At 44.4% G+C, this 27,246-nt stretch overlaps 1 protein-coding gene across 2 annotated transcripts; it reads right to left on the reverse strand.

Annotated features, from left to right (window-relative positions):
• Positions 1 to 497: 497 nt before the first annotated feature.
• VRK1 (VRK serine/threonine kinase 1) lies at positions 498 to 25,163 on the reverse strand. Of its 2 annotated transcripts, none has more exons than XM_083167664.1 (13): positions 24,919 to 25,163; positions 20,853 to 21,057; positions 17,963 to 18,018; positions 17,264 to 17,333; positions 16,587 to 16,674; positions 15,514 to 15,622; positions 13,292 to 13,384; positions 11,827 to 11,959; positions 9,454 to 9,574; positions 9,023 to 9,081; positions 7,955 to 8,130; positions 927 to 1,008; positions 498 to 685 (listed from the first exon to the last, which is right to left on the reverse strand). In XM_083167664.1, exons 2-13 carry the CDS (start codon positions 21,016 to 21,018, stop codon positions 600 to 602), a joined length of 1,239 nt encoding a protein of 412 aa, XP_083023790.1. In that variant the 5' UTR covers positions 21,019 to 21,057; positions 24,919 to 25,163; the 3' UTR covers positions 498 to 599. The 2 variants fall into 2 exon arrangements, with proteins under 2 accessions (XP_083023790.1, XP_083023789.1); XM_083167663.1 differs by having other exon boundaries at positions 20,853 to 21,028; positions 24,919 to 25,162.
• Positions 25,164 to 27,246: the final 2,083 nt, after the last annotated feature.

Below are 27,246 nucleotides of genomic sequence, written 5' to 3' on the forward strand. Positions count from 1 at the left end.
CGAGGAAGCATTGCTAACCACTGTACCTCAAATACACTATGTCATATGGAAAATCGAGACGTCCTGACTGACGACAGCAGGAGAAAACCGCCACATACGCCAACAATCATGAATATCACTTCACGTTCTATAGATGAGAAGATCAATCTATGGTGCCAAGAGACCCCGTAGTTGTAATAAGGCAAACACTAAGCACATATGCCTTAGGGATATAAAGGAGACCTTTAAAAGCTTTAAAAAATAAAATAAATAAATGCATTTACAAGGGCTGAAGCAACTCCATAATGTTACACTGTCCTCAGACGCAATAGGATCTCTCCAGCCCTGTATAAGCTGGGAGCAAATCTAAAGTACTCCCAACACTACCCTAAAGCACAAGTTTATGTCATTTATCAAGGTGATGGATTCAAGAGAGGCTGTGCCAGCAGCACAAACAAATGAGCCGCCATATCTGCTAAGCCACCAAACGTTGCTGTCGCGAAATAGGACACGCAGCATAATCATCAATAAAATGTTTAATTTCAAGAGATATTATGGACAGGTCAAAATATATTCTTCATTCAAAACATAAAAACACATGTAAAAAGTGTCACGCGGTACTATCTTTTTTGGCCTCTTCCTCGTCCTCTTCCTCTCCCCTTTGGTGGTGTTTGCGAGGGGCTAGCAGCAGGTTTTGCAGAGCGTCCTATAAAGAAACACAGATAGAAAACTAGAAGATGCACCAGAGGTTCAACCCAGACAATAAAAAAGACTTTATTTAAAATGGATACAAACTGTCCAGCTTGGTCAGCGGCTCCACCAGACAATGAAGATAAAGGTTACATTTGTTATGTATACCCATTGTTCTGCCGTATGCAAATCCTTCTCTCTACAGGGGTGGGGTGTTAACTTTACATTACAGACTGAATGGCGCAGAGATCACTCACCCCTGGGCTTTTTCATCTTCGCTTCTGCTTCTCCACTTGCTTCTCCCTCCTGTACCTCATCAGATGACTTAAGCATCTTTCTCTGCAAAACAAGATGTTCGGCTCTTAACATTGGAATTTCTATTTTACAATATGGAAAACTAATCGCTTTCACAAACTACAAAATAACCAAGACAGTCCATTTAGGACGCAGAAAGATCCTGCCATTTCCCTACGCTGTTATCCTTTCCAGACGGAGACCCCCACTCTGAAAACTTACTCTCCCAGAGGGATGCAGTCAATTTCCCGGTGGTCGGAATCCAGGCGTTCAAAATCCCGATGCTGGAATCCCGATCGCCAAAATCCAGCGGTCGGGATTCCAGCGTCAGGATTTTTAACGCCGGGATTCAATAACGAATCCCTCCCAGATACTAGCGGAGGCGGTCTTCCAGAATTTGTTAGGTAAACCACCCCTCATCTCAGTACATAGCATCAACATGGCAGAGAGGATACGTTCTACCTAGTTTGGGCTCATACATACATACATACATACATACATACAGTCCTGAATCCGATTGAGCATGCATTTCACTTGATGAAGACAAAACTGAAGGAAAAATGCCCCAAGTACAAGCAGGAACTGAAGACATTTGCAATAGAGGCCTGGCAGAGCATCACCAGGGATGAAACCCACCGTCTGGTGATGTCAGACTTCAGGCTGTAATTGACTGCAACGGATTTAAAAAGTGAAAGTTAGATTTAAGGTGCCCATACACGGTCCGTTAAACGGATCCGTTTGGGTCTTAATTAGCATGCATTGTATCGGATCGCATGCCTAGTGCATGCAATGCGATCTGATACGATGTTTAGCTAGTACAAAAAGTATGTGCAGCACATATTTTTTGTACCGTACTATGTGATGCGCGGGAGCGCGCATCGCATAGTACAAAACGGACGGTCTGGGAACGGACCGTCTATGGGTACCTTTAGGATTGTTTTGTTTGTCCCATTACTTTTGGTCGCTTAAAAAGTGAGAGGCACATATAGAAACCGTTGCAATTCCTACATCATTCACCTGATTTGGATGTAAACACCCTCAAATTAGAGCTGAAAGTCTACAGTCAAAGCACATCTTGTTTGATTCATTTCAAATCCTTTGTAGTGGTGTATAGAGCCCATTGTGGTGGTGTATGAGAATTGTGTCAATTTCCCATTATTTATGGACCTGACTGTACATACATACATACATACATACATACATACACTACAATTCATAAGTGTGGGGTCACCAAGACAATTTTGTGTTTTACATGAAAACTGACTTTTATTTATCAAATGAGTTGCAAAATTAATAGAACATATACTCAAGACATTGGCAAGGTTAGGTTTCTAGTTGAAATAATAATTTTGTCAGTATTATTGCAGCAAATTATTACTGTTTACCTTCCAAGCTGAGAACCTGTCTCAGCCTTAGGACGGTATTCAATCATGGCTGATAGTCAAAAATATCAGCGAGGACCTATTCAATCCTGGCCTTTTTTCGGGATGGGACTCGCAGCTGCAGATTCGGCTATTTGAAACTGCATTGGCGGAAACGGATGCTAAATTGCCGAATTAGCGACCATTTCAGCCTAAAAAGACACGGATTCACCAAGTAAAACATTGAATATGCCGATACTTCTGACTTTTGGAAATATTGTCAGGGATTGAATACCCCCTTCAATGCAAACGAATAGCAATGGCCACTATAGAATCACACTGTTATTCTATGATTTATTGCATTTAAAACGTAGTGTACAATTATATGTCAAACCAGGCAGAGCAAATTAGAAATAATTGAAATACATCTAACCATGAGTTTTAGCTATTTAAAACTCACTGCGTACGATAACTGATGCTCCAACCAATCAGCTCCCAGCTGTCATTTTTTCAAACACATGACAGTTGGAAACCGATTGGCTGAAGTACCATTTATCATATGCAGTGAGTTTTAAATAGCTAAGATGTGTTAATAAATGGTCACCATAGTATTCTAAAACCTTCAAATGGTATAAACTACATAAAATAATAGTAACTTGCCAGTACCCCAAGCCTCCTCATAGCATTAGGACAACAGTATGACACAGATGAAGACTGAAACCTCACTTGTAGTTCTTTAACTTACCATTCTGCACACGGTGTGAGCAACGCAACACCCATTAATTATTAGCACTATCAATTAGCATCTACATTATTCATTTCATACCACCCCCCAGGCATATTTAAAGGTCTGCACTTCCTCTGCAATGCTCTAGTCGGACAATTACATTAAATTACAAGTCTAACAATTGGACTTTGCATGCTAAGCTTTGCTAAGAAAGCAGCTGTACGGATACAAAGCTGATGGGGATAGAAGGTGAGGGGGTGGATAGTGCAATCCATTTCTCATGGAAGGAGCACTGCTTTCAGATTACCATCTAAACCCTGCTGGGCTGAACAGATTGGTTTGATAATTACATACAATAACTGCAATGGGCAGGTAACCCTCAGCTGGCACGGAGCAGCTTCCCCGTGGGAACTCCCATATGCAAACTGCATTGATGGAGTGCATTAGGTACATCTTGTCTGCCGCTGCACAGGCCTGATGATCGCCAGCTATGACTTCAAGGCCAGCGTGTCAGCACATTTGTGATGCATTAGTCAGGAATACACACCGACACTTCTCATTCCGAACACAAATACAGGGGGGGGGGGGGGGGGGGGAGGATCTCATTATTGTGCTTCTTATGCCGTCGTTATGCACAGGCCGAATGGACGACTGGAAATTAGAATAGTTCCCAGCTTTTCAACGGGGCTGTACAGAGCGCTCAACATCGGACTTCTTGAGGGGCCCTCCTGCTTCAGTTTTGTTAAATAAACCGAAAAAAACATATAATTTTTAAAATGTTGGATCCAAAAAACATGGCGCAGCATTTCATCCACAAAAATGTCACGTTGCTGAAATCAGTCAATGATACGTTATAGGTGCAAATGAGGGATCGGCAACTCTAAACAGGAAAACGCACAACATTCCACCAGCACACTACGGTAATGGAGGTTGACATCCTATAGGGGTGACCTCAAGAGCTACCAACAGTCCATGTGTCTCAGGTGACCTGTGGCTCTATAGTAGGAATGAATGCAGCAGGTTTGAAAATGTAACAGTTAGTAATGACTGCACCTGTGCACCAGCTAGGTGAGTTAGGTCATGTCACAGTTAGTAATGACTGCAGCTGTGCACCAGCTAGGTGATCTGGGTCATGTGACATTAGTAATGACTGCACCTGTGCACCAGCTAGGTGAGTTAGGTCATGTCACAGTTAGTAATGAATGCAGCTGTGCACCAGCTAGGTGATCTGGGTCATGTGACAGTTAGTAATGACTGCAGCTGTGCACCAGCTAGGTAGTCTGGAAAATGTGGACCGTTGGAAGATCTCAAGGACCAGTTTGGCCAACGCTGTCCTACTGTACATGATCGATCTCTGATATGGTGGCTCCAACACGACATGAGAATAGTACTCACTATAGGTCAGGCGTTTGTATATTTTCTTACGCTACGAAAAAGCCATTTTGGAACAAAAATTTCCAATGTAATGGGGTAAACAATATAGTGGGATCTACAAGAAATGGCCCAATTCACAAATTCTCCAAGCTCACGCAGGCTGAACTTGAACCCTCACAACTGACAGCGACTCGAGGCTACGTCCTAAGATGCAGAACTCGGATCTCACAGTTGGATGCAAAAGGTGTTTTTCTCCTATAGACCCGTCCAACTGCATTTGAATTGTATGGAATTGCGAGGCTGCTTCACGGAGGCTGTGCAGTTCCTCACTCACATGAATTAGGCTCAGAGCGACTGGAGTAATGTACAGGAGGCTACACATATAATATCCAATGTAATGAGGTCAGGATATCACAAAGGAAGGTAAAGACGGCTGTAATCCTTGAGTACCGCAATCTTCTCCACCAATCTGGTAGAAGACTTGTCTATAATTCTTGTTGGTAGAAGACTTGTTTATAATCCATTCATCTTTACCATTTTTAAACACACTTCTGTCAACAAAAGAATCAGAGGAAACAGATTAAGCGGGTGACAGTTCCAAGGAACATACATGATAGCTATGAGAAATGTGATTAGACCTCTGTTTCTTGTACAATAGTGGTTTACCGTTTAATGCAACAGATATGCCATCTTGGTTACATTTTGTTGTACTGGACCCATTGACTATTTTGAGTAAAAGCGACCATTCCCCAGGAGAATATTTTTGCTGAGTTCGTCCACTTCCCTGCTGTCTAAATCTGGAATAAAGACAGCAAAGAACGATACAACATTTTGCTCCACCCGATGTACAATTCATTTGATCGCTCTGTTTGCGTGGGACCACTTTGCTCCTCCTTGGTGGTCTACATGGGTCACTACTGTGGCTGTATTTCACTCATCCTTGTCTTAGGAAATCGTTAAGATTTAAGAAATACTTTTAATGCTGCTCCGAGTTTCAGTAGATCGATTGGTAGACAGAAGTGAGAAGACAGAGGAGCAAACGAAAAGGCAGTACTGTCTTTCCCAAATTAGAATGGGTCAATAAGTGTATATTAGGCGTTTAAGCTCTCTTTATGTTTTGGATGTAGTGTGGAATAAAAAAACTTTTCCAGATGTTGAGATACATGGCCAACTATCCCTTAAGACAGGCATGTCCAAACTGTGGCTCTCCAGCTGTTGTGAAACTACACATCCCAGCATCCCTTGCCATAGTTTTAGCATTCCCTAGTAGCTAAACTGTGGCAAGACATGATGGGACTTGTAGTTTCACAACAGCCATCGTTTGGACATGCCTGCCTTAAGAAATTAAAGATTATGGGGCACATTTATTAAGCCTAGTGAAGTGATCAGATGGACAGTGATAACAGCGGCCAATCAGCTCCTGTCTGTCATTTTTCAAACCCAGCCTGTAACTTGATAATTAGGAGCGGATTGGCTGCTGCATTATCACCGGCCACTTTATAATTTCACGAGGCTTAATTAAATCTGCCCCTTAATCACATGCTTTAGTGATGGTTTCTTTAAGGTTCCTTACAGGAAGAACCTTTTTTTAATACAGAGCCTTAAAAGTACATTAAGGGAAAACAGAATGGCCTCCAGAGGCCTCCTCAATTCCGGGTCAGCTCCCCGCGGTTTGATATCAGGCTAGCGGCTGCAATGTATTCAGAGGACTCCTGAATATGAAGGAGTAACATCAATAATTCAGACTTTTGTAGATCAGCCTGAATAGCCTCAGGCAACTATTCTGACCATGTCTGAATAGCTTTGTTAACCCAAGCAACAGAATCACAAACTTGCTGCCAGAAGGCTAAGGAGGAGCGTACCAAAGACATCTCAAGGTAACCGGAGACTCGGATGAAGAGCTCCTGTCCTGCAGATGGAGATCGCTTGGATTGCTCTAAAATCAGAATCTTCTCTTTCAACTTGGGAGGAAAAACTCATGTCTGATCCTTCCCAATACTGGAGCGAAGAAGAGCTGGTTCACTTGGCCGGTCTCAGAGGATTAAAAAGCTGATTTGTTTTTAAATAAACATCTGGATAACGGTCAATCCGAGTAGTAACTGACAACAGGCGATTCATCCATTGGGTCCTTGGTGTAACAGGTGTATAAGCAGATACCGCACCCTGGTAGCTAATTGGGGGGAAAAAAACAGTTGGACAATTTCTGTCATGGTCGCATACAAACATTTTGCTCAGATATCATGGATGACGACACAAGATTGGCAAAGGCCATCAGCCCCTGTCTGTTTCTTAGGTAATTTAGATTGACATTGAGAACAGGTGAAGAATTAGGTCACCCCAAAAGAAGAGGCTCTGGTACGTTTATAGGACATGCTGAAAAGGGAAAAGGATGATGCAAGTATACAACTCGGGGAATGGAAGAGAACTACAAAAACATATAACAATGACCAGCAAAGGGCTCCCGATACTCCCCTGCAGTTAGTAGATACAGAGCTCGTTGTCCTTGCAAATTCCTGTCAGCACGGAGCTGGCCTCTCGCACAAAGACGCATGCGAACCAATGGAAACTCAAACTATGAAAGACTGAATAATAAAACAGTCTCTAACAAGAACTCCATGTTGCAAGTGAGGTTCTGTCGACAAAGAGATATAGCCAAGTTCCTCGAGTCTGATACAATACAGCCATGAGTACAGGTAGCAGCTGCACAGGTGTGTGATCACCACCAGCGACTGCGGCTCAGAATTATGGCCCATGAGCATTTAAGGACTGCCTCCTGTGCACAAGAAGCTATTAGAGTTGCGATAAAGTAAAATGAGACACAAACAAATGAATACAAGGGCATTTGAAGGACAAAAGCAGTTACCTAGACCTGTGGTTCCCAACCTGCAGACCGGTTGGGGTTTTTGAAATGACATTGATAATGGCGGAAGAAGTCTCCTATTGCTGTGGAGCTGAACCATCGTGTCACTTCTGGTTCCGTCTGCAGCGTCTCCTCGTTCTGTTGCCTGACCAGCAATCCACTGGGAGCTATTTCAGATATCAGCGATCATATGCCCCATGCTGACACAGGTTGAAGAAGCAGTGGCATTAATCCTACAGGCATCAGCAGGAACCCCAGAGACAGTACACAGCCAGCTGCCAGACAAAGGGGACCGGATTCTGGAACGCACACTACTCCTCCGATACTCCTTAATAGAAGGACACACATACCGCTTACAAGTACTGTGGACATTTAAAATTGAGAGGAGGGGGTACCCATAAATGAAAAGCCTAATCAAGGGCTATGGGGAAGAAAAAAGGTTAGGAACCAATTTTTCATTCTACTTCAAAATAAAAAAAAACATTGTATGTGACATACAGGATGCTGGACAAATAAATTTTTGCACGGTTCCTTTTGGTTTGCAAATATTGTGATCCGCCACATCAAATCTGGTAAGCGTGGGGCACCAGGATAAGATGCAAGGGTTAGCATGACATTAATGGTTTAAAATTGACACATACGGATGAAATGCAGGATTTACAGTGGTACCTTCTTATCCTTTGTTGGCATCTCTCCATTCTGACTAGCTGGAAATTCCAGCTTTCCATCGTCTTTGGTGCCCAGAGCCTTCAGGCCTTGCAATAGTATCTCTCTTAGCTGCTGATACGAAGGTTTAGCAGAATAACCAAGCGCTTTAACCGCCATCATGTATTTGGCAATCTCATCTGTCGACATAAACACATCAACTGTCAAATTATAAGAGAAGGACAAAACTGTATTTGACAGATGTAACAAAACACAAGTCGGTCACTAATAGGCCAGTATATGAAAAAATAATAATTATATTGTTAGCTAATTTGATGCACTGGAGAATATTAGAAGAACACATGTTCCTCTGGAGGACATGAAGTTGCCTGTGGTTATATTCGGTGAAACGTGTCAACCAGCCTCCCTAAATGTGTTATATAACCGGATGTGTACGGGGGACCCTAAAGAAAAAGCAGATCCACAGATCGACCCTTCCGCCAGAAAAACATTTCAGATACGTTGTATGGTTTTATTTAAAATGGGGATAATATTAATTCTTTTTTTTTTTTTTGTTATAGTAAAAGGAATCTCATGCACCATTAGTGGCCCCTGTCCCTGCTTTTTCTGAGTGCGTTCTGTTGGTATCCGGTCAACCGATCTACAATGTCTTCAATGACTATGTCATGGTCGACCACGCTTAGTGGAACCCGTCTAGTTAGATGCCTAAAGATAGTCAACCGCGTCTAGATGGACCGTAACGGAAGTTAGACACCAGCGTTAGAGCGACGGAAGTGTGGTGGACGGCCACATGGTCGACATGAGTTTTTCACGTTTTTTTTGGTGCCGAATGTCACAGGTCAACTTGGTTCATACTTCAACTATCCTAGACAGCATTGATTCGCTATACCAGAACGCTTCAGTTGTGGTGGACACACAATGAACGTACAGACCTTCTTTCCACAGCAGAAATTATTTCCGAAGACTACGGAGAACACATAAAACATACCGAAATAAAGAGCATACTTTAAAGTGATGATCCCAACATACACCTACTGCTCTTCCCATCAATGGTGTCAATGACGCTCTTACCTGGTTTCTTCTTCCCAGGGAAACACGATTCAATGAGTGTGGAGATTTCATCGCCATATCTGAAATCAATAAGACTAGTCATGGAGACACAATCTAATGAGAGTTTAATGGTCTGTTCATGCTTGTTAAAACATCAAACACTTGTGACCAATAGCGGAAGAGTCTACTTGAGAACAAACCCACTGATACTTCTGTAGCCGTTTCTCAATGTGCTGTCTAAGGGCTTAATTCAGAACTGATAGCTCATCCGCAAATTTTCAGATGACACCGTGATTTGCATTTGCAATCCAATACCAAACTATTGTTGCATTGTCCGCATAGATTTTGTTATTTTTGAGCAGTTGATAAGCTAGGGATGCAATCTTTACCAATTATATCCCTATGCGGAGAACAATTGCAATGTTTAGAATGTTAATTAGAAAGAACCGTACCTTATTTTTGAGTTGGTAACATAATTCGGGTCCGTCAAGTTGTCCTCCCACGGAAGTTTACCACACAGCCACTGAATCATGCAATAGCCCAGAATTTCCAAGTCTCCTCTTCTGGAAGGACCTGGCAGAGCAGTAAACACTCAGTAAATGCCAGCATGCTTTTTCTATGACTGATTTCTAGTAAGTGGGCAAAACAGTTTAGTTGTTGCTACCATATGAATTACTGCACAGACATAAACATCCTGTGCTTCCGGCCGCTGTGGCTCTCTGCTAATAATGTTCCTACCGCAGACTTCTGCCGCTTATGAAACAGCGACAAGATAGTCTGGGTTGGTCACTGAAGAACCTGCCAAATGTGACCAAAGGATTACCTTTATTAAATGTCTTGTATATTACAGCACATTCTGTAGCGCTTTTCAATTCAAACAATGGTATCTTTCTTTTAAAGTCACGAATGTGACTTCACACCAATGTTAGCCGTATCTTGGGGCATTACAGGCAGTTCAACAATTTTATTAGTGACTGCGACCTATATGGGTTGTTATTTACTGATACAGTGCATGAGTTACACCTGTATGGAAGCCAGGTGTTACCTTCATTTCTCATTCATCACTGGGGAAATGTTACAGTGGGGAAGATGTATTAAGCCTGGTAAAGTGATAAAGTGGAAGGTGATAGCTGGGGAACGGTCTGAGGTGGACACATTTGTGTGCCATGAGACTGATGTGCTTCTTTCGTATTCGCCCTCATATGTTCACCCACTCAGGTCAGTGCGCTTACTGTACAGACATCCAATCAGAGGTCATAGTGCGCTTACTGTGTACTATGAACACCCAATCATAGGGTGCTTACTGTGTACTACGGACACCCAATCAGAGGTCATATTGCTTATATTGTGCACTATGGACACCCAATCAGAGGTCATAGTGCGCTTACTGTGCACTATGGACACCCAATCAGAGGTCATAGTGCGTTTACTGTGTACTACAGACACCCAATCAGAGGTCATAGTACTATGGACCTCCAATCATAGATCATACAGCGCAATATGGACACCCAATCAGAGGTCATATTGTGCTTACTGTGTACTATGGACCTCCAATCATAGGTCATACTGCGCAATATGGACATCAAATCAGAGGTCATAGTGTGCACTATGGACACCCAATCAGAGGTCATATTGCGCTTACTGTGCACTATGGACACCCAGTCAGAGGTCATATTGCGCTTACTGTGCACTATGGACACCCAGTCAGAGGTCATATTGTGCTTACTGTGCACGATGGACGCCCATTCAGAATTGTGCAATAAAGTGACCAGCGCTTGGAGACCATCTCTTTGTTAGTATAGATCATTTCTCCAAAATAAGTAGCCTTTGTTATCAGTAGGAAAGTACACATTTGTGATCTTTGGTTAAATAATTATGCACCAAGTAAAATTTCTGTTTTTCTCCAGCCAGATGATAATTTCGGAAAATAAAAGTATTTTCTTTAGCCGACTCCAGAAACTCATTTCTAAGAATTTCAGGGATGTCACATTCACGTGCGGTGCCAAACAAATTTGCATACTGTATGTAGGAGGCTCAGCGAGTTACTTGGACAGAAATACAGTTTTACTTGTGCAATAACAGCACCCCCCTAGCATAGTAAGTGAACAGCTGAGACAAACACTTCAGCTTGATGTTTGTGAAGAACCAGTGACAGACCACTGAAGTTATAAAGGGAAGGTGCCACTCATAAATATTTGGTATTCTAACTTCATGTTCTTTTTAGCAATAGTCTATGATAAACAAAATGATTTATATGCCAGCTGCTTGTTACAGTGTTTAAAAGACAGTGAGGAGAAATGTGATGTCTAGACTATATTTGATGGTAAAAGGTAATTAAGGACAAAGAGCTATTCTCCAGATGAGTGAAACATTTAGGGTCATATTTATTAAACAATATTTGTGGGATATCATCGCAAAATGTTTCATAACCTCCTGATTCCAGGTTAAAACTGTATGGCTGGGTACACACTAAAGTGTCCGGCGCGACATAGGAACGAACGTCTATCAGTGCGGAATAGATGCACACACTGGCACATTGTTTATGAATGATGAATCGATCAGGTTCCATCCTTCGATAGAATACTACAGGTGGATTGTGATCCCGCATAGTTTGATGTGCAGCACAACAGAGCGTCCGTCGGTACCAACCGCGGTAGCGTGCAACCTACTGAGCGATGTAGGGGATATGTAGTTACAAAACTGAACATAGTGCTGACATTGCTCCAGTGTGTGCCCAATCTTATTGATTCTCAAATCAAAAACCAGTGTGGATAAATGTATACTGTGTGATGAGCATTACACACCACAATTAATAATATACTTACTGACTCCTTTGTGGGCATCCACACTTGTAAATTCTATTGTGCCGTCGTGACATTTCCTGGGATCCTCTTTGTAGTCTTTGTGAACCCCCTCAGGGCAGTATCTGTAAGCAAGGCCATAATCCACCAGGAACACCTGCACGGACCACAAAAAGCAATGACTTCACCAAGGACAAACTGCCGCTTGGTATTTAAAACAGATTTAAGCTGGGCATAAGCCTGTATAATAGTTGGCCAATTATCCTGATATCGGGTGAACAGGCTATTATGTATACTGTAGGGACCTTATTCTGGCCCATACGCAATGCTGCGAATTTCGTGTTGCATATGGATTCAACGCCACCTGCCGCTCGGACAGCTGCCCCCGCCCCCAATTTGGTGAATTTCCCCGTATAGCTAATAACGGAAGTTTTGCAAAAATCCTTTGATGGTCTGCGAACATCGAATAATTTGGAAGGAGCACACGAAGCTAAGACACTCTGGTGTCTTAGCTTTGCTTGTTTCCTGTGCAGCCGCATCACTGCCTAATTTCCATGCTGGGCATTCCCATGCGCACGTCCCCTCGCCGCTGAATCACGCCCCCCCCCCCCGCCCACACTGGTAGTGTATGTGCAGAAATGCAAATTAGCAAAACATCGCTCCCTCGTGCCATCAGATTAGAATAAGGCCCCAGGTGTGTATACAATGCCGATGCAGGATCATCAACCGATAATCAGCATATAAGGCTTCTGCAGCAGACAAGAGGGTGGTTGCATTTTATGACTTCTCACTCCTCATAGATGACCTGCTTAGTGCTAATGCTGCTACCACCTTATGGCTGGATTCCTTCCACTTAGATGATCAGGAGCGTTTAACCTAAACAGCCAAGGATCGAATATATGTGTACAGACCGTAGCACCCTTACTAATTTTTCTGTGTTGTGCTTCTGATTTCATCCAGTTACAGATGTGTCCTCCTCCAGTAATTCTTCAGGTGTGCCAAACTGCCCATCACAGGCCGCCCCAGTGACTGCGTGACTCTGCAAGCACCGACTGTCTTTTCTGAATCTTAGTCGCAGTGTGAAGCAACCAGGATGCAGCAGGCAACTATGCTGAATTATAGTGTTCATTCTAGCACCCGCCATCTTTAAAAACCCATGCAATTCCTGTTCCCTGCCTGGGGTGTCGCTGTCTGCTGTGGTGTTTCTAGCACAAGAATGGTTTGCATATCAGTGCTGATATACAGACCACACTGTGCTAGAAGCACTACAGCAGACAGCGACACTCCGGGCAGGGAAGAGGAACTGCATGGGTTTTCAAAGATGGCGGGTGCTAGAATGAACACTAAATTAGATATGCAACACTAATGTAACCGTGCACAAAGTAGTCAGCGACCGTACAGGGAGCAATGGATGTGACATTTTTTCTACACAAAGTTTGATTGTCTGGTGCTAAGAATGATACTTCTGTGTTAACAAATTCCACATTACCTGATCTGGATTTTTATGGTGAAGGAGAAGATTGGAGGCTTTGATATCGGCATGTACGTATTCATGTTCATGTACATACTCCAGAATATCAATCTAAGACAAGAACCATTACAATGTAAGGAGCCCAATTTTTAGTTACAGACTAAAGCAAAAATAAATCATATTACTCAATGTAGCAAAGTCATAATGACGACTGCACTGCAGAAACCATTGAGGGAATGACATTTCATATATGACATACAAAACTATTATCTGCCTGAAGTTCCTCTTCCCTGCCTGGGGTGTTGCTCTCTGCTGTGGTGCTTCTAAAGCACAGTTCTGGTCTGCATATCAGTTTTTGCAATACAGACCACACTGTGTTAGAACACCGCAACAGAGAGCGACACCCCAGGCAGGGAAGAGGAACTGCACAGGTTTTGGAAGATGCAAGGTGCTTAGAATGAAGACTATATAAATGGTGCAAACTGCCTGCTGTACACAATATATATACATTCGGAACATCACAATCATAAAGCAAGTCACACAACGTAATACGGCACCCAAAGCCAGGTAAAGATGCGAATATCGCAGCACACTGCCAAACACAGCTTCAGTGTACAATATTATCTTACCAATTGTGAATACATTTTCCCCAGCGGCAGCTAATAATGCTATGCTCGATTGGTGTGAGTGGTTATCTAGTCCTCTTTTTAAAAGATTTAAAATAAAAACACACATTGAATTAGTTTATATATTCAATGTCAGCATTTCGCACCTAAACTGTGGTCAACCGCAATGTATCATATGATATTCACCAATACACATGGGGTTAAACAAGGGGTTTTCGGGAAAGGAGAGTAGCACAATCTAGTTACCAATTACCAGAACCAACTCACAGATCTCACCACTAATTTTCCCACATTTGTCGCAATACTGTAGAACAGGCATGTCCAACCTGCGGCCCTCCAGATGTTGTGAAACTACACATCGCAGCACACCTTGCCATAGTTTCAGCACTCCCTTTTAGCAAAAACTGTGGCAAGGCATGATGGGACTTGTAGTTTCACAACAGCTGGAGGGCCGCAGGTTGGACATGACTGCTGTACAAAGTTTAAGTTCCAAAGTATGCAATGCCTTACTGCCGTCCAGCACAAACAGCCCCAGATAATGATGCTGTAAATAATGCCTTGCACACACGGCCTGACCCGGGAGCAGAGCCGGATTAACAATGGACCTGATGGAGCTATAGCTCCAGGCCCACTCTCCAAATAGGAGAGGGTCAGGGCTGTCCAACGAGACCAGCCCCGCGTCGCTAGCCCCCCGGGAACCAGAGATACCGCCAGGCAAACCTGGAACATTTTCCCCATAGGATAACATGGGACCCGCTAATTCCGACCTCCACCCGGTACCAACGGCTGCCAGTTCCCCCTCCTGCATCACAGAAACTCGAGGTTGATCTCAGTCGAAACCAAAACGCTGGGCCTTCAATCTGATAACTGGTCCATATGGGTTCATTGGTTCTAGAGATATTGCAGGTAAAACTATATATTTTTTTTAGACGCAACCCCTATTATTGCGCATAATAGGCCCTTGATCATTTTCAGCTCCAGGCCCATTTAGACCTACATCTGGCTCTGCCCGGGAGCCATCGATATCAAATCCGTAGTACTTACAGCATCGATATCTGGGGACCCGGTGGTTTGCCAGCATCACCCAGGAGGGAGGACGAGAGGGCAGGAGGATAGCGCACGGGGGGGGGGGGGGCCTTGCTGCATTGAGCAGCACTGAACCGCCTTCAAAGCAATAATAGACTTGCACTTAGTCACACAGGAAAGCTGAAATGCATTTAGCATGTGTTAGTATGTCACCCTTCTTCTATAAAACACGACATGTAACAGTGCTGTCATATCATCCCCTCGCAATCAAGTACAATAACAATGGCCCTGGCCAAACAAGCTTGCAGTCTGAGAGATCTGTTACAATGAAAGGACTGATGAATCACAATGTGAATGAACTCAAATGTTAGGAGAACAAAGCAGGGAGAGGAGGCGGACATCACAATTGGTAGGCAACAGAGGCACATTTTATCACATTATAAAAACATCTATGAGCTTGTTTATTTGACCCTGAAAACTTTGATTCCTATTGTGCTTAAATAAGCAGACCTCACCGTAGCCCACAATATACCACTGCCACCTCTGCACCCGTGATGACTCATGAGATGTGAATAGAAAGATGCCTACCAGTCTGAGTCCCAGCAGCAGCACAGTTTTGTGGGTGAACCGTTTGCCGCCGTCCTCAAAAAGCTTCTGCAAGTCCTTCCCAAACCGATCCATTACCATGAAGCGATAACTGAAAGTACAAATAAATGCTTATATTCTGTATCTGTATCAGGGAGAACGTGTACAATGACTGGGCATCACACTCGGGAAACCCCTCACCTGCATTCCAAACAATTAATGATGGGGTACGCAATGGAAAAAGTATCTTAACTTCCTCTCAGCCCATCCTAGATTTGGGTAAGTACTAGAAATCAATAATAGCAGTATTAACCCTTTACAGAAAAAATCATGAGAAGTACTTTAGTTTCAGGCCGGAATCTGAAATGATGCAGTAATGTTACTTTCAAAATCCTACATCATAAAAATCCAACACAATGGGCCTGTGGGTCCAGTGTACTAATAGGAGTTACACATCAGAATATGGATCATTGCTTCCTATAGGGAAAGCACCAGCAGAACACAAGCATGTGTGTCAATGTAAGGTACAACATCGTATAGAGCATGAACTTACATGACAACTGATGTATATACATCTTATCATGGGTTACTTATAGCTATGCTGAGGTGCATTTAAACTGCACTTAGGGGCTGATTCAGTTTAGCTCAGTAAACCGCATAAATTTGCTGCTTACCGAGTGGTTAAACGCCGGCCGTCCCTCCTGCGCATAGATATGCCAGCTCACACATTCTGACTTTTATTTGGCCCTGGAAAGGTCTGTGAACAGTGCGGGGGCCCGCCCCGGGCAAGATTCAGCACGCCTGCGTTCACATGGGGAAGCCCAACTTTTTTTTTTTTCTGGGCGCACCAGGAAACACTGTGTGTCCCCACGCACCCTTCCCCTGCCACTCTGTATGAATGCCTGTGACTGTGATGGTCACTGAAAGCGATCCAGTCTTGCACATTCGCATATACGCAGAGCCGGACTATCGGTCCCCGGACCAAATCCGGCTATTTACGAGCCATGTTGAATCAGGCCCTTATTGTATTGTTCAATAGACCACAGTTGCATTCTAGCTAGCAATACTGAAATTACCTTTTCCCGCTTTTTTCATGCAGTCCGGATCCCCAATATCTGGGCACACCAATATATTTCATCTTATGAGCGCTGGTCCATTTCTGAACTGCAATAACATAGGAAGTTACAAAGACAGAGGTGGCAGACCAGCATAGCTGCAAGCAGCACAGTTTACATCAGGCCTGGCCAACCAGTGGCTCTCCAACTGTTGTGAAACTGCAAGTCCCAGCATCCCTTGCCACAGTTTGCTATTAGAGAATGCTAAAACTGTGGCAATGCATGCTGGGATGTGTAGTTTCACAACAGCTGGAGAGCCACAGGTTGGACAAAACAGCAGCATAAAAAGAACTAAATAATTCGGAGATTAACAGCAATGAAAAAAGCCACACAGTGAATCAGCATCCACCCCACTTAATGTTTGGCTCCAATCCTTAACCATGTGTGTGCCAACATTTCTGTGAGAGGTCCTCAAAATGCTAAAAATGCCAGCACCGCTCACAGCAATTTCTTTTAGTATAAAAATACAAGTACAGCCAAGTCAATTCATTGAGGTTTAGTTAAATATTGCGCCCCAAAATAGAAGTTGCTGTGAGCGGCGCTGGCATTTTTAGCAGATATTTCGAGGATCTCTCACAGCAATGCTGGTACTGAAACGGTTAATACTAGTCAATGTTTTATAAATAAAGGCCACTTACTTAGGTCAGGTTTTGCCGCCCGCATGTAGAATTTAAGTTCGGAGAACAACGGTCCATTTTCGCTCGGTTCCTAGAACCCAAAAAGAAACACAAAACTTTATTTCTGCGCCCACAACAAAAGAGAACACTTCTGTCAGTGTCACACATGGCAGCAGGGGAAAGGCTGCTGGCCAAAGGGTTTAACATCCAGCAGTCACCAGGCTTGGTCTGTGAAGCTACGCATTCAGTACTTCATACAGTTTGTATGGTTTTTAGGTTTAATCACCAAGCCATCTCTCCTACACTGCATAATAATGTCAATTGTTCTTCCAGGAAAATGTGCTGCTTAATTTCTATTCAATAAAATCTGTAAAGGGTTTGCTATATATCAGTAGGCAGAACCATAGTCCCCTCCGCACTGTGCGAATACTTCCGAACAATTATAGTGTATGCTAATCGCCTAATCTGTAACTTCGCTCTTATGTATATATTTGTACATCTATTAGGATTTTCTTATTAAAGATTCGGCTGTGCAGTCATTTTTTTTTTACATCTTTAAATAAGTCTTCATTGACAAAATGACTATTCCTCGCGAGACTCATGTAAAGGCAATAATAAAGCGACAATATTAATACAAATTTCAATATATTTCACTTCTAGAACCCAACTGCCGTTAAGCACACTCTCGCAGATACAAATAGAAGCAGCTAGGACACTTACCACTTTTATCACATAGGGAGCATCTGGTCCTACGATTTTGGAAGAGTTTTCATCGGCTGATTTATAAAAACAAAAAGAATGGGATATAAAAATGTAAAAACAAATTTACTGCTTAAATCAGATTAGCGGGAGCAATTGGAGAGTACATTTTTATTGGCAAAAAAAAAGTTTTCTAAGTGGTGTTGGGTTACCTACAAAACGCGACACTGATTTGAAGAGAGATGAAAATAATAGTGCACTCCCTAAAGTTGCATTATAGCCACAGAACATTTAATGCCACCACGTCAGCGTCTCTGCGGTGGGGATGTGACTGCTGGAGAACAGACCGAATTCCGCATTATTTACAAATGCTGCGTCCAAATGGTCCTCATGTTCATCCAAATGCTCTGCAGTGTCGCATCACGCTGTTCCCATCCACAGAACTCCAAGGTTTAGTTACCTGGTGTAACCCTGGGACTTCGGGTGAATACAATACAGTGATAAATAGTGTTCCTTCTGGGAACTAGGGCGGGCAGGGTGCCACTGCACGGGGGCAGCGGAAGGGGGTCGGACCGGGCCCGCCGACATCACTGTTTTGGGTGGTCCTGCGCCGTCAACGTCACAAAAGGGGTGTGCCCGGGCCGCGTCGTGACGAAAATGGGCAGGCCCTGCCACCGGCATCATTGAAGGGGGCGGGCCCGGCCACCCACAAGGCTCTACACTGCCGGGGAAGCGCCAGGCATCGCTATCTACAGCGGCGGCGGGCTTTCCAGGTCACACAAGAGGGGACGGAGGCAGGCTGTTTAAGCGGGGAGCTACCAGAGGGGCAGGGCGCATTTTGCCCTTTAAAACAGCCTAGCGGGAACACTAATAAAAATCAGGGTGCCCCCATCAGGTGTCTCTCCTCATGCTTTTCTCCCCCCCCCCAAATTTTTTTATATATATATATATATATATCTGCCACCATGATAATTGCTTGTGTCCTGTCCCCTGATGCAACTATCCGTGTACTTGTCCTAAATTGCCTTGTACTGTAATTTTTTTATTTTGTTTTTTGCTCCTTTATGTATTGTTAGCGCTGCGGAACCCTTGTGGCTCCATATAAATAAACCATAATAAATGTAAAAATGTAATGGAGTTGCATTAAACGCCGACTGGCTGTCACTTTGTCCAATGTAATGCTGCAGTGCTGGACATTACACAAGCTTCTCTTATAACATTGATATGGGGTCGCTGAGCTAACCAAGTAGAAAGAAATTGGACAGTCAGCAATGGCTGGCTTTTGTACTGTTGGCTATTATTCCAAAATGTGTTTCTATCGTCTGATAGAATTAAGGGAAACAGTTGCATTGTAACTGGAGTTAAAGTTAAGTTTATACTGTGGGCCAAATGTAATAGGGTGAGAGTTTCAGAAAGTGAGAGCTTTTGGGAGAGTTTTCCCATGTTTTTTAAAGCAGCAATCAATTACACTGCAAAACCAGGTTGGTTTTTGCCATGTAATTGATTGCTGCTTTAAAAAACATGGGAAAACTCTCCCAAAATCTCTCACTTTCTGAAACTCTCACCCTATTAGATTTGGCCCTGAGTGTTATCTGAAGGCTCGCACCAGCACTCCTTCACAAAGCACCATTTACTCATCCCAGATTGTGTGCTTGGACTGTGCCATATACATCAGGAGTCGGACATTATTATTGGTCTTATGGATTTGGTCTGGTAACAAAAATATAAATATATAGGTGGGTAATTTATCATTCATTGTTTTTAATTATTGTTAACAGCAATAAATACACAATGGATCACAGATGACCTTTACAATTGATAAACACTTGAATCACATCAGCGCTACTTAGGTTTGTTTCATTATTGCCTTTCATTTCTGGATGCCTGACATATCCATTGAATGTTGAACGATTAATTTTTCTTAAATCTACAACAAAATGCAATTCCCATTCTGAGAGGTACAATACCAGAATGGGAAGAAATTATATAAAAAGGTTTGGTACTTGTGTACTATCACGGCGCCCAAGATTTCCATCGGAGGCATCGTATCAATCGCATCGCATGCGATCCGATTTTTAATTGTACAGGCACCCCGATGAGTGATTACTATGTTAAATGCACCCCCATTGTTAACGCCACCCCCACTATAAACGCCAACCCGAAGCGTGGCGAGTGCAGCGAGCCCGCGAGGGGCGTCGGTACGCATCATCCAAATTTTTCATACCCCCACTATCCACATCGACGTGGAGTTGATTTTAGATAGTGTGGCGAGCGCAGCGAGCCACAAGCGTGGCGCGCGCACATGTATTCCGAGGACGCTCGCCACGCTTTCGGGCTCGGTGACTCGCTGCGCTCAACACGCTATCTAAAATCTACTCCACGCCGACGTGGATAGTGGGGGTATAAAAAGGTCGCAGGACGCGTACCGCCGCCCCGCGAGGGGATGCGGATTACTTCACATGTATTTCGCGGCCGCTCGCCACGCTTCGGGCTCGGTGGCTCGCCACGCTATCTAAACTCAACGCCGACGTGGATAGTGGGGATATCAAAAGGTCGGAGGACGCGTACCGCCGCCACTTGCCACACTTCGGGTTGGCGTTTATAGTGGGGGTGGCGTTAACAATGGGGGTGCATTTAACATAGTAGTCACTCATCAGGGTGCCTGTACAATAAAAAAATCGGATCGCATGCCATTATTTATTGTACAGTGCGGGTCTTTGGACCCGAAAATTGGGTCCCATCGCATACTTTAATTAGTGGTATGCGATGGGCGCCGTGATAATACACAAGTACCAAAGGTTTTCATGTACGGCAACAAAAGACACATCCAAAGACCATACAGCTTGTCATAAGCAGGTTATCTTTAATAGCCAGAATACAGTCATTCGATTCTGAACACTAAAACCCTTACCAAGATAAAGCCGTCCGAAGCCCCCCTGTCCGATGGGCAGTCCCAGCTTCCACTGCTTTTTTCCAGAATCGCTTAATACCTCTCCTGGTGGGAACTCCTCAGCCAACTTTCGCTTAGCCGGAGCCTTCCTGGCAGCTGGGGCGGCGGCCTTCTTACGTGGAGGCATTTGTCTGGATCTGAAAGCGATTTGGGAATTTTTGCTTGGCTGGAAAATATTACGTGGGAGCAACAAATAACCTTGTGCAACGTCCATGGATCTATTACTGCAGTCAAAGGAATATTTCCTGGATCCTAAATGTGATCAATAGGTGCCTAAGTGCTTGGCAACATCTTATGTGGTCATTTTGCATATGATGTATGGCATGTGATCCCATTCACCATCCTGGGATATGATGTGTTTTGGTGCAGGGGGTGAGAATCTCTGTATCTGATGCTCACAAGACCACGCACTGGATCAGAATCAGAAGTAAATGGGATACCATTTGGCACTTATCACACAATCTGCTCAAAGCTTAGAAAAGGGCAAACAACAAACTAGTGCAGGGGTTCTCAAACTCGGTCCTCAAGACCCCACTAAGTTCACGGTTTCCAGGTCACCCGCCAGGTGCACTCATTTCTCATGGACATGTTTTAAAAGATCCACAAGTGGAGCTAACTATTTCACTTTTGAGTCTGTGAGGAGACCTGCGAAACATTCACTGTGTGGGGTACTGAGGACCGAGTTTGAGAACCCGTGCACTAGTGTATGGGGGCCTTTAAACCGGGTAGAAAGTCGAGACTCCACTGCCCCAATGTATGAACCAACTAATACACAATACGCATGCCTGCTTGTTTTAACAGAGAAGCATCTCAATCCTAACATGGGAACCTGCTGAAGAGAATCAACATGAAGGACACATTTAGGTATAAACAGTAGTAATTCTGTGTATATTTATTCAGATCAGTTATACTCATTTGATTGTTCATTATATGATTAAAGGTCCATACACACTGGGCAACTATGCCCAGAGTGTATGGACAGCGATGATGACATCATCGCTGCTGGGAAAGCCGCTCAGTGCATACACACTTTGCGGCTTTCCCCCTGCCCGGCATCGAAGGAGGGGGGAGGACGGCATTGCATAGCAGAGCGCTATGCAAAGCTGTCCCGAAAACCGCTCATCTGGTGAAGTTGCGGTAGCACGCAGCAGCGCTCATCGCCTGGCCATACACACTGGACGGCTTTGAGCTGAAAGCCTCTCAAGCCTGCTGTTTTGAGCAACTTTCAGCTCAAAGTCGCCCAATTTGTATGGGCCTTTACTCTCAAAATATACAATGCAGCTCAAACAGACAATGATATTTCCATAGCCCACAAGCAAATAATGCCAAGGCAATTCATGTAGGCAGTATACTAACAAAAAACAAAATGGTGCCACTTTACCCGTAATACCCGGGCATACTCATCTCGCACCACTTTGTCCCACTATACAAATGCTAAGAAGTAATATATTGGGACGGAGAGATCCAATGCAAGTCTCTGCACACACATTAATTGTACAAATAAAGCAACACCTATTACCAGCAGTTACGTAAGAATTGATACATGAACATAATGGAGACTCGGGTAGGAAGTGGGTCCTTCCAAAGGAAAATATTACATGATATACCACCGGTGGATAGGTATAACCCTAGTAAGAGTCATAGATCTTGACACCATTACTACAACGGCTTCATCTGTAACACACTTGTAAGTGTATTGTGCTTAGTGCACTAAAATCGAACTTTTGGAACCACGTGGAAACAAAATATAGACAGGAATAGGTAGAGAGGAATGCACCTAACTGGCACCGGTAGCAAATCATTAAAAGTAATAGCCTGGCTTTTCCTTTCAAAACATTGCTACTTTTAGTGCCAATGCTGCTGTGAGAGATCCTCAAAATATCCGCTAAAAATGCCAGCGCCGCTCACAGCGACTGTTCTTTTAGTATAAATACAAACACAGCAAAGTCAATTACTTGAAGTTTAGTTAAATGTTGCAATTAAAACAAGAACAAACGCTGTGAGCGGCGCAGGCATTGTTTAGCTGATATTTTGAGGATCTTTCACAGCATTATTGGCACTCAAAGGAGTAAAACGTTTGTCAGACTCACGGGGAACCAGCTGGCGAACTTCACAGTTGGGTGGGGAAAATATAAAACATGCCAGATTTATACCCTTTACACATCGCACATATAACCCAGGTGGAGGTTAGGTGCGAACGCACCACAGTAAACACGGGTTGGCCAACCCAGCATTTTGAACCGAGTTATATGAAGGGTTAAACCTGGGTCATACTCTGTATAATGGGTGACCCGGGTTTAATCTGAAAGCGTCAGTCTGTCCCAGGTTTGCGATGTGAAAGGAGTATTAAGATGGGGGGAGCTGTGTACCTGGCTATAAAGCAGATAGTATTTATCCTGCACGCACAAATAATAACAATACATTAACAATGTAGGGATGCACTTATTTATTTATTTTGCATGTATGGGGGAAAATATAAACTGTCTACTTTTGCAGGGATACATACAGATGACCAGCAGTCGGAATGCGGATGTCTGCATCCCAAAGAGGGGAATCTGAACAGGGAGAAGGTAAGTATACTTACCATCGCCAGACTCCTCTTCTAGCAGCCTAAGGGCTATTTTACATGTCCGGCTCCTGCTGGGCTGCAAAACCCTGCATGGCCAGGAAGCCGTGCCGCACACAGAAATTAATAATGGACACAAATGTGTCAATTCACACGGGACGGCCACGGCCTGACCGCCCGGTTGCAGCCGGATCCCACTACTGGAAGAGACGGCAGCCGGGCTGTGGCCATCCCCACCATTCTAAACTCCTGAGTGTGGCACAGCTTCTTGGCCGTGCAGGGTTTCGCCGCCCAGCAGGAGCCAGAGCGTGTGAAATAACCCTAACCCTCCCCATTTGTGCTTTACGCCCTCATCATAGCCTGACCCTAATCACCTCTCGTCCAGTACATTATATATACAGTCCCCCTATGAAGGGATCTCTCCTCCTGTACATTATTTAGACAGCCTCCCTATGGCAGGACCTCTCCTCCTGTACATTATATAGACAGCCTCCCTATGACGGGACCTCTCCCCCTGTACATTATATATACAGCCTCCCTATGACGGGACCTCTCCCCCTGTACATAATATATATACAGCCTCCCTATGACGGGACCTCTCCCCCTGCACATTATATGTACAGCCTCCCTATGACGGGACCTCTCCCCCTGCACATTATATGTACAGCCTCCCTATGGCGGGACCTCTCCCCCTGCACATTCTATGTACAGCCTCCCTATGGCGGGACCTCTCCCCCTGCACATTCTATGTACAGCCTCCCTATGGCGGGACCTCTCCCCCTGCACATTCTATGTACAGCCTCCCTATGGCGGGACCTCTCCCCTTGCACATTCTATGTACAGCCTCCCTATGGCGGGACCTCTCCCCCTGCACATCATATGTACAGCCTCCCTATGGCGGGACCTCTCCCCCTGCACATCATATGTACAGCCTCCCTATGACGGGACCTCTCCCCCTGCACATTCTATGTACAGCCTCCCTATGGCGGGACCTCTCCCCCTGCACATTCTATGTACAGCCTCCCTATGGCGGGACCTCTCCCCCTGCACATTCTATGTACAGCCTCCCTATGGCGGGACCTCTCCCCCTGCACATTCTATGTACAGCCTCCCTATGGCGGGACCTCTCCCCCTGCACATTCTATGTACAGCCTCCCTATGGCGGGACCTCTCCCCCTGCACATTATATGTACAGCCTCCCTATGGCGGGACCTCTCCCCCTGCACATTATATGTACAGCCTCCCTATGACGGGACCTCTCCCCCTGTACATTATACGTATACAGCCTCCTTATAATAAGGTCCCCTCACTCCTTGTACATATTATCGATACAGCCTCCCTATTATAAGACCAAACATCCCCAATACATTATGTGTGTGTGTTTCCCTGTACATTCTGTATACAGTCCCGCCTCCCCCCGGCTGGCTCCCTGTACAGGACGTGGTCCCCATGCTCCGGTACCTGAGATCTCTCACTGACTTCCTCTACGCGCGGGAAACTCAATTCAGGAGCTCGCGCAGGCTCAGCGGCGTCCCCGGCGTGATGACGTAGTAACACGTGACGCGCCCCGAAGCTGAAGCTCTAGGAGCCGGGTTCCAGCCTGCCGGAAGTATAATGCGTGTGACACTGTCAGGTGCCCCGGCACCGGCTTCGGCATCACGGGGGGAGGCCGCCTGGCAGTGAGAGTGTCCGGGGTCGGGTCAGGTGCCACTGCCTATGAGGGGGGAAGGGGGAGCAGCTGGACTTGGAAGTAGGCAGTAGCGATCGTCCATCGATGATTCGAAGTTATCGATGGTCGATGTAGAATAGTTTTGCGATCGATGGGGGGAGAACTAGTTGGTTTCCCTCCATCGATGTCAAGCATAAACCAATAAGTTTTTTTTTTTTTTTTTTTTTCCAAGGTGAAGGGATGGATAACAGAAGCCCACCATAAAATGACGGGTGGGCTTCCCCCATCTAATCTTCCGATGCAATGATAACTGACCATCGCATCAAAATAATTCAACAGATTTTTTTTTTAATATGATTTGTACATGCGCAATTATCTTTAGCAAGGCCACGCATGTGTAGGAGCATTGCAGCATGGCTGGCGAGGGAGGTTCAAAACCATGAAATGTTTACTATTCAATGGCGGCAAACATCGGAATGCCTCCATCGAATGCTAAAAATACGTTAAAAACAAAATCATCGGTCGCTATGAAACATTGCGATGCGATGTCCATTTCTACCAAGGTGCCGGGGCACAGAACATAGCACCGCCCCACCCATGAAGCCCCGTCCCAATGTGATGATTGACCCACAGGCCAATCAGTCAAAGAAAATGGATGACCAATTGATTGGTAAAAACATTGATGGTCATCCATTGCATAGTATTCCACTATCGGTGGCCAGTTGCACTAAAGCAGGGGTCCTCAAACTATTTGGCTCTGGGACCCCATCAGACAATAAAAATAATTACGGGACCCCAGCAAGTTCCCCCAGAAGGTCATCACATCACATGTGTATGCAGCAGACAGCACATACATGGCACCATTGTGGAATGATGTGAGGAGTTTAAAATTACAGACAATGCAACAACTTTTCCAGACACCTTGAATCACTGACTGAGATTAGAAATGTCATCAGCCTGATGTTCAGCAACATGCAGTCGTGACCCCATGCTAAGAAGGTCGGGATCCACTTTGGGGTCAGGACCCACAGTTTGAGAACCGCTGCACTTAAGGAACAGCCCTGTTTGAAATAATATTTTTTACTGTTTACTTAAAATTCACAAAACAATATTGTGTTTGTTTTGTGAATTTAAATAAACAGTAAAAAAAAATATTACATACAGCGCTGCTCCTTTAAAATTAAAGTCGGTGTCCCAGATGGGAGATGGCTTAGTGTTTGCATAGAGATGGTCCCTCTTTTGTGTGTGGCAAGTGCTGCGTACATGTTTGCAAATTGCCCAGCTGCATACCTTCCAACTGTCCAGATTTTCGCGGAACATCACATATTTTTGGTACGTTCCCGCATCCCACCTGGGACCGGCAGTGTCCCGCGGCATGGTGGGGCAGTCGGGAGTCACCCATAAATAGACGCTATGCACACAGCAGTTGTTTCCGCAGGCAGGAGGCATGGTCAGCAAATTATAGAGCCTCTGGCCATGCCCCCACAGCAGCAAAACAGGCACCCCTACGGTACTCATGAGAATCCCACCATGGACAATTGGAAGGTATGCAGCCTTATCAACAGGAAATTTCTTTGTAGCACAATTTGTATAAAGTCGCAGACAGGTTAATGCCAACTGGCCCGCCCGTATCTCCATCCAGCTGTAAATCAGCCCCAGTTGTACCTTGATGTTACAATAGTTAAAATACAAACAACACATATAGCTGAAGCATCTTGTGGTACTTTACACTCTTAGGTATTTAGGGCCTTATTCTAGTTCACTCTTTCTGACAAAATCCTTTATAGATGGACAAAACCATGTGCACTGCAGGTGGGGCAGATGTAAAATGTGCAGAGAGAATTAGATTTGGGTGAGTTATTTTGTTTCTGTGCAGGGTAAATACTGGCTGCTTTATTTTTACACTGCAATATAGATCTCACTTTGCAGTAAAACCCCACCCAAATCGAATTATCTCTGCACAAGTAACATCTGCCCCACCTGCAGTGCACATGGTTTTGCCCATTTGAGAAGGATTTTGTCAGAAAGAGTGAACTAGAATAAGGCCCTTATAAACTAGTGATTCATGTCTTTGTACATCACAATGGGGTTTATTCTAGTTCATTCTTTCTGACAAAATC

The sequence above is a fragment of the Crinia signifera genome, chromosome 12 (genome assembly GCF_055691185.1).
Source record: "Crinia signifera chromosome 12, ASM5569118v1, whole genome shotgun sequence".
In the NCBI taxonomy this organism is placed as follows: Eukaryota; Metazoa; Chordata; class Amphibia; order Anura; family Myobatrachidae; genus Crinia; species Crinia signifera.

Excerpts from the sequence above, each read along its gene's own strand:
- VRK1 (XM_083167664.1), bottom strand. The coding sequence starts at position 21,018 with ATGCCTCCACGTAAGAAGGCCGCCGCCCCAGCTGCCAGGAAGGCTCCG. Across the intron at positions 11,960-13,291 it reads ACCATAAAAATCCAGATCAG|GTGTTCCTGGTGGATTATGG; the intron begins GTAATGTGGAAT and ends TGGTCCGTGCAG. Across the intron at positions 686-926 it reads GAAGATGAAAAAGCCCAGGG|GACGCTCTGCAAAACCTGCT; the intron begins GTGAGTGATCTC and ends GTTTCTTTATAG.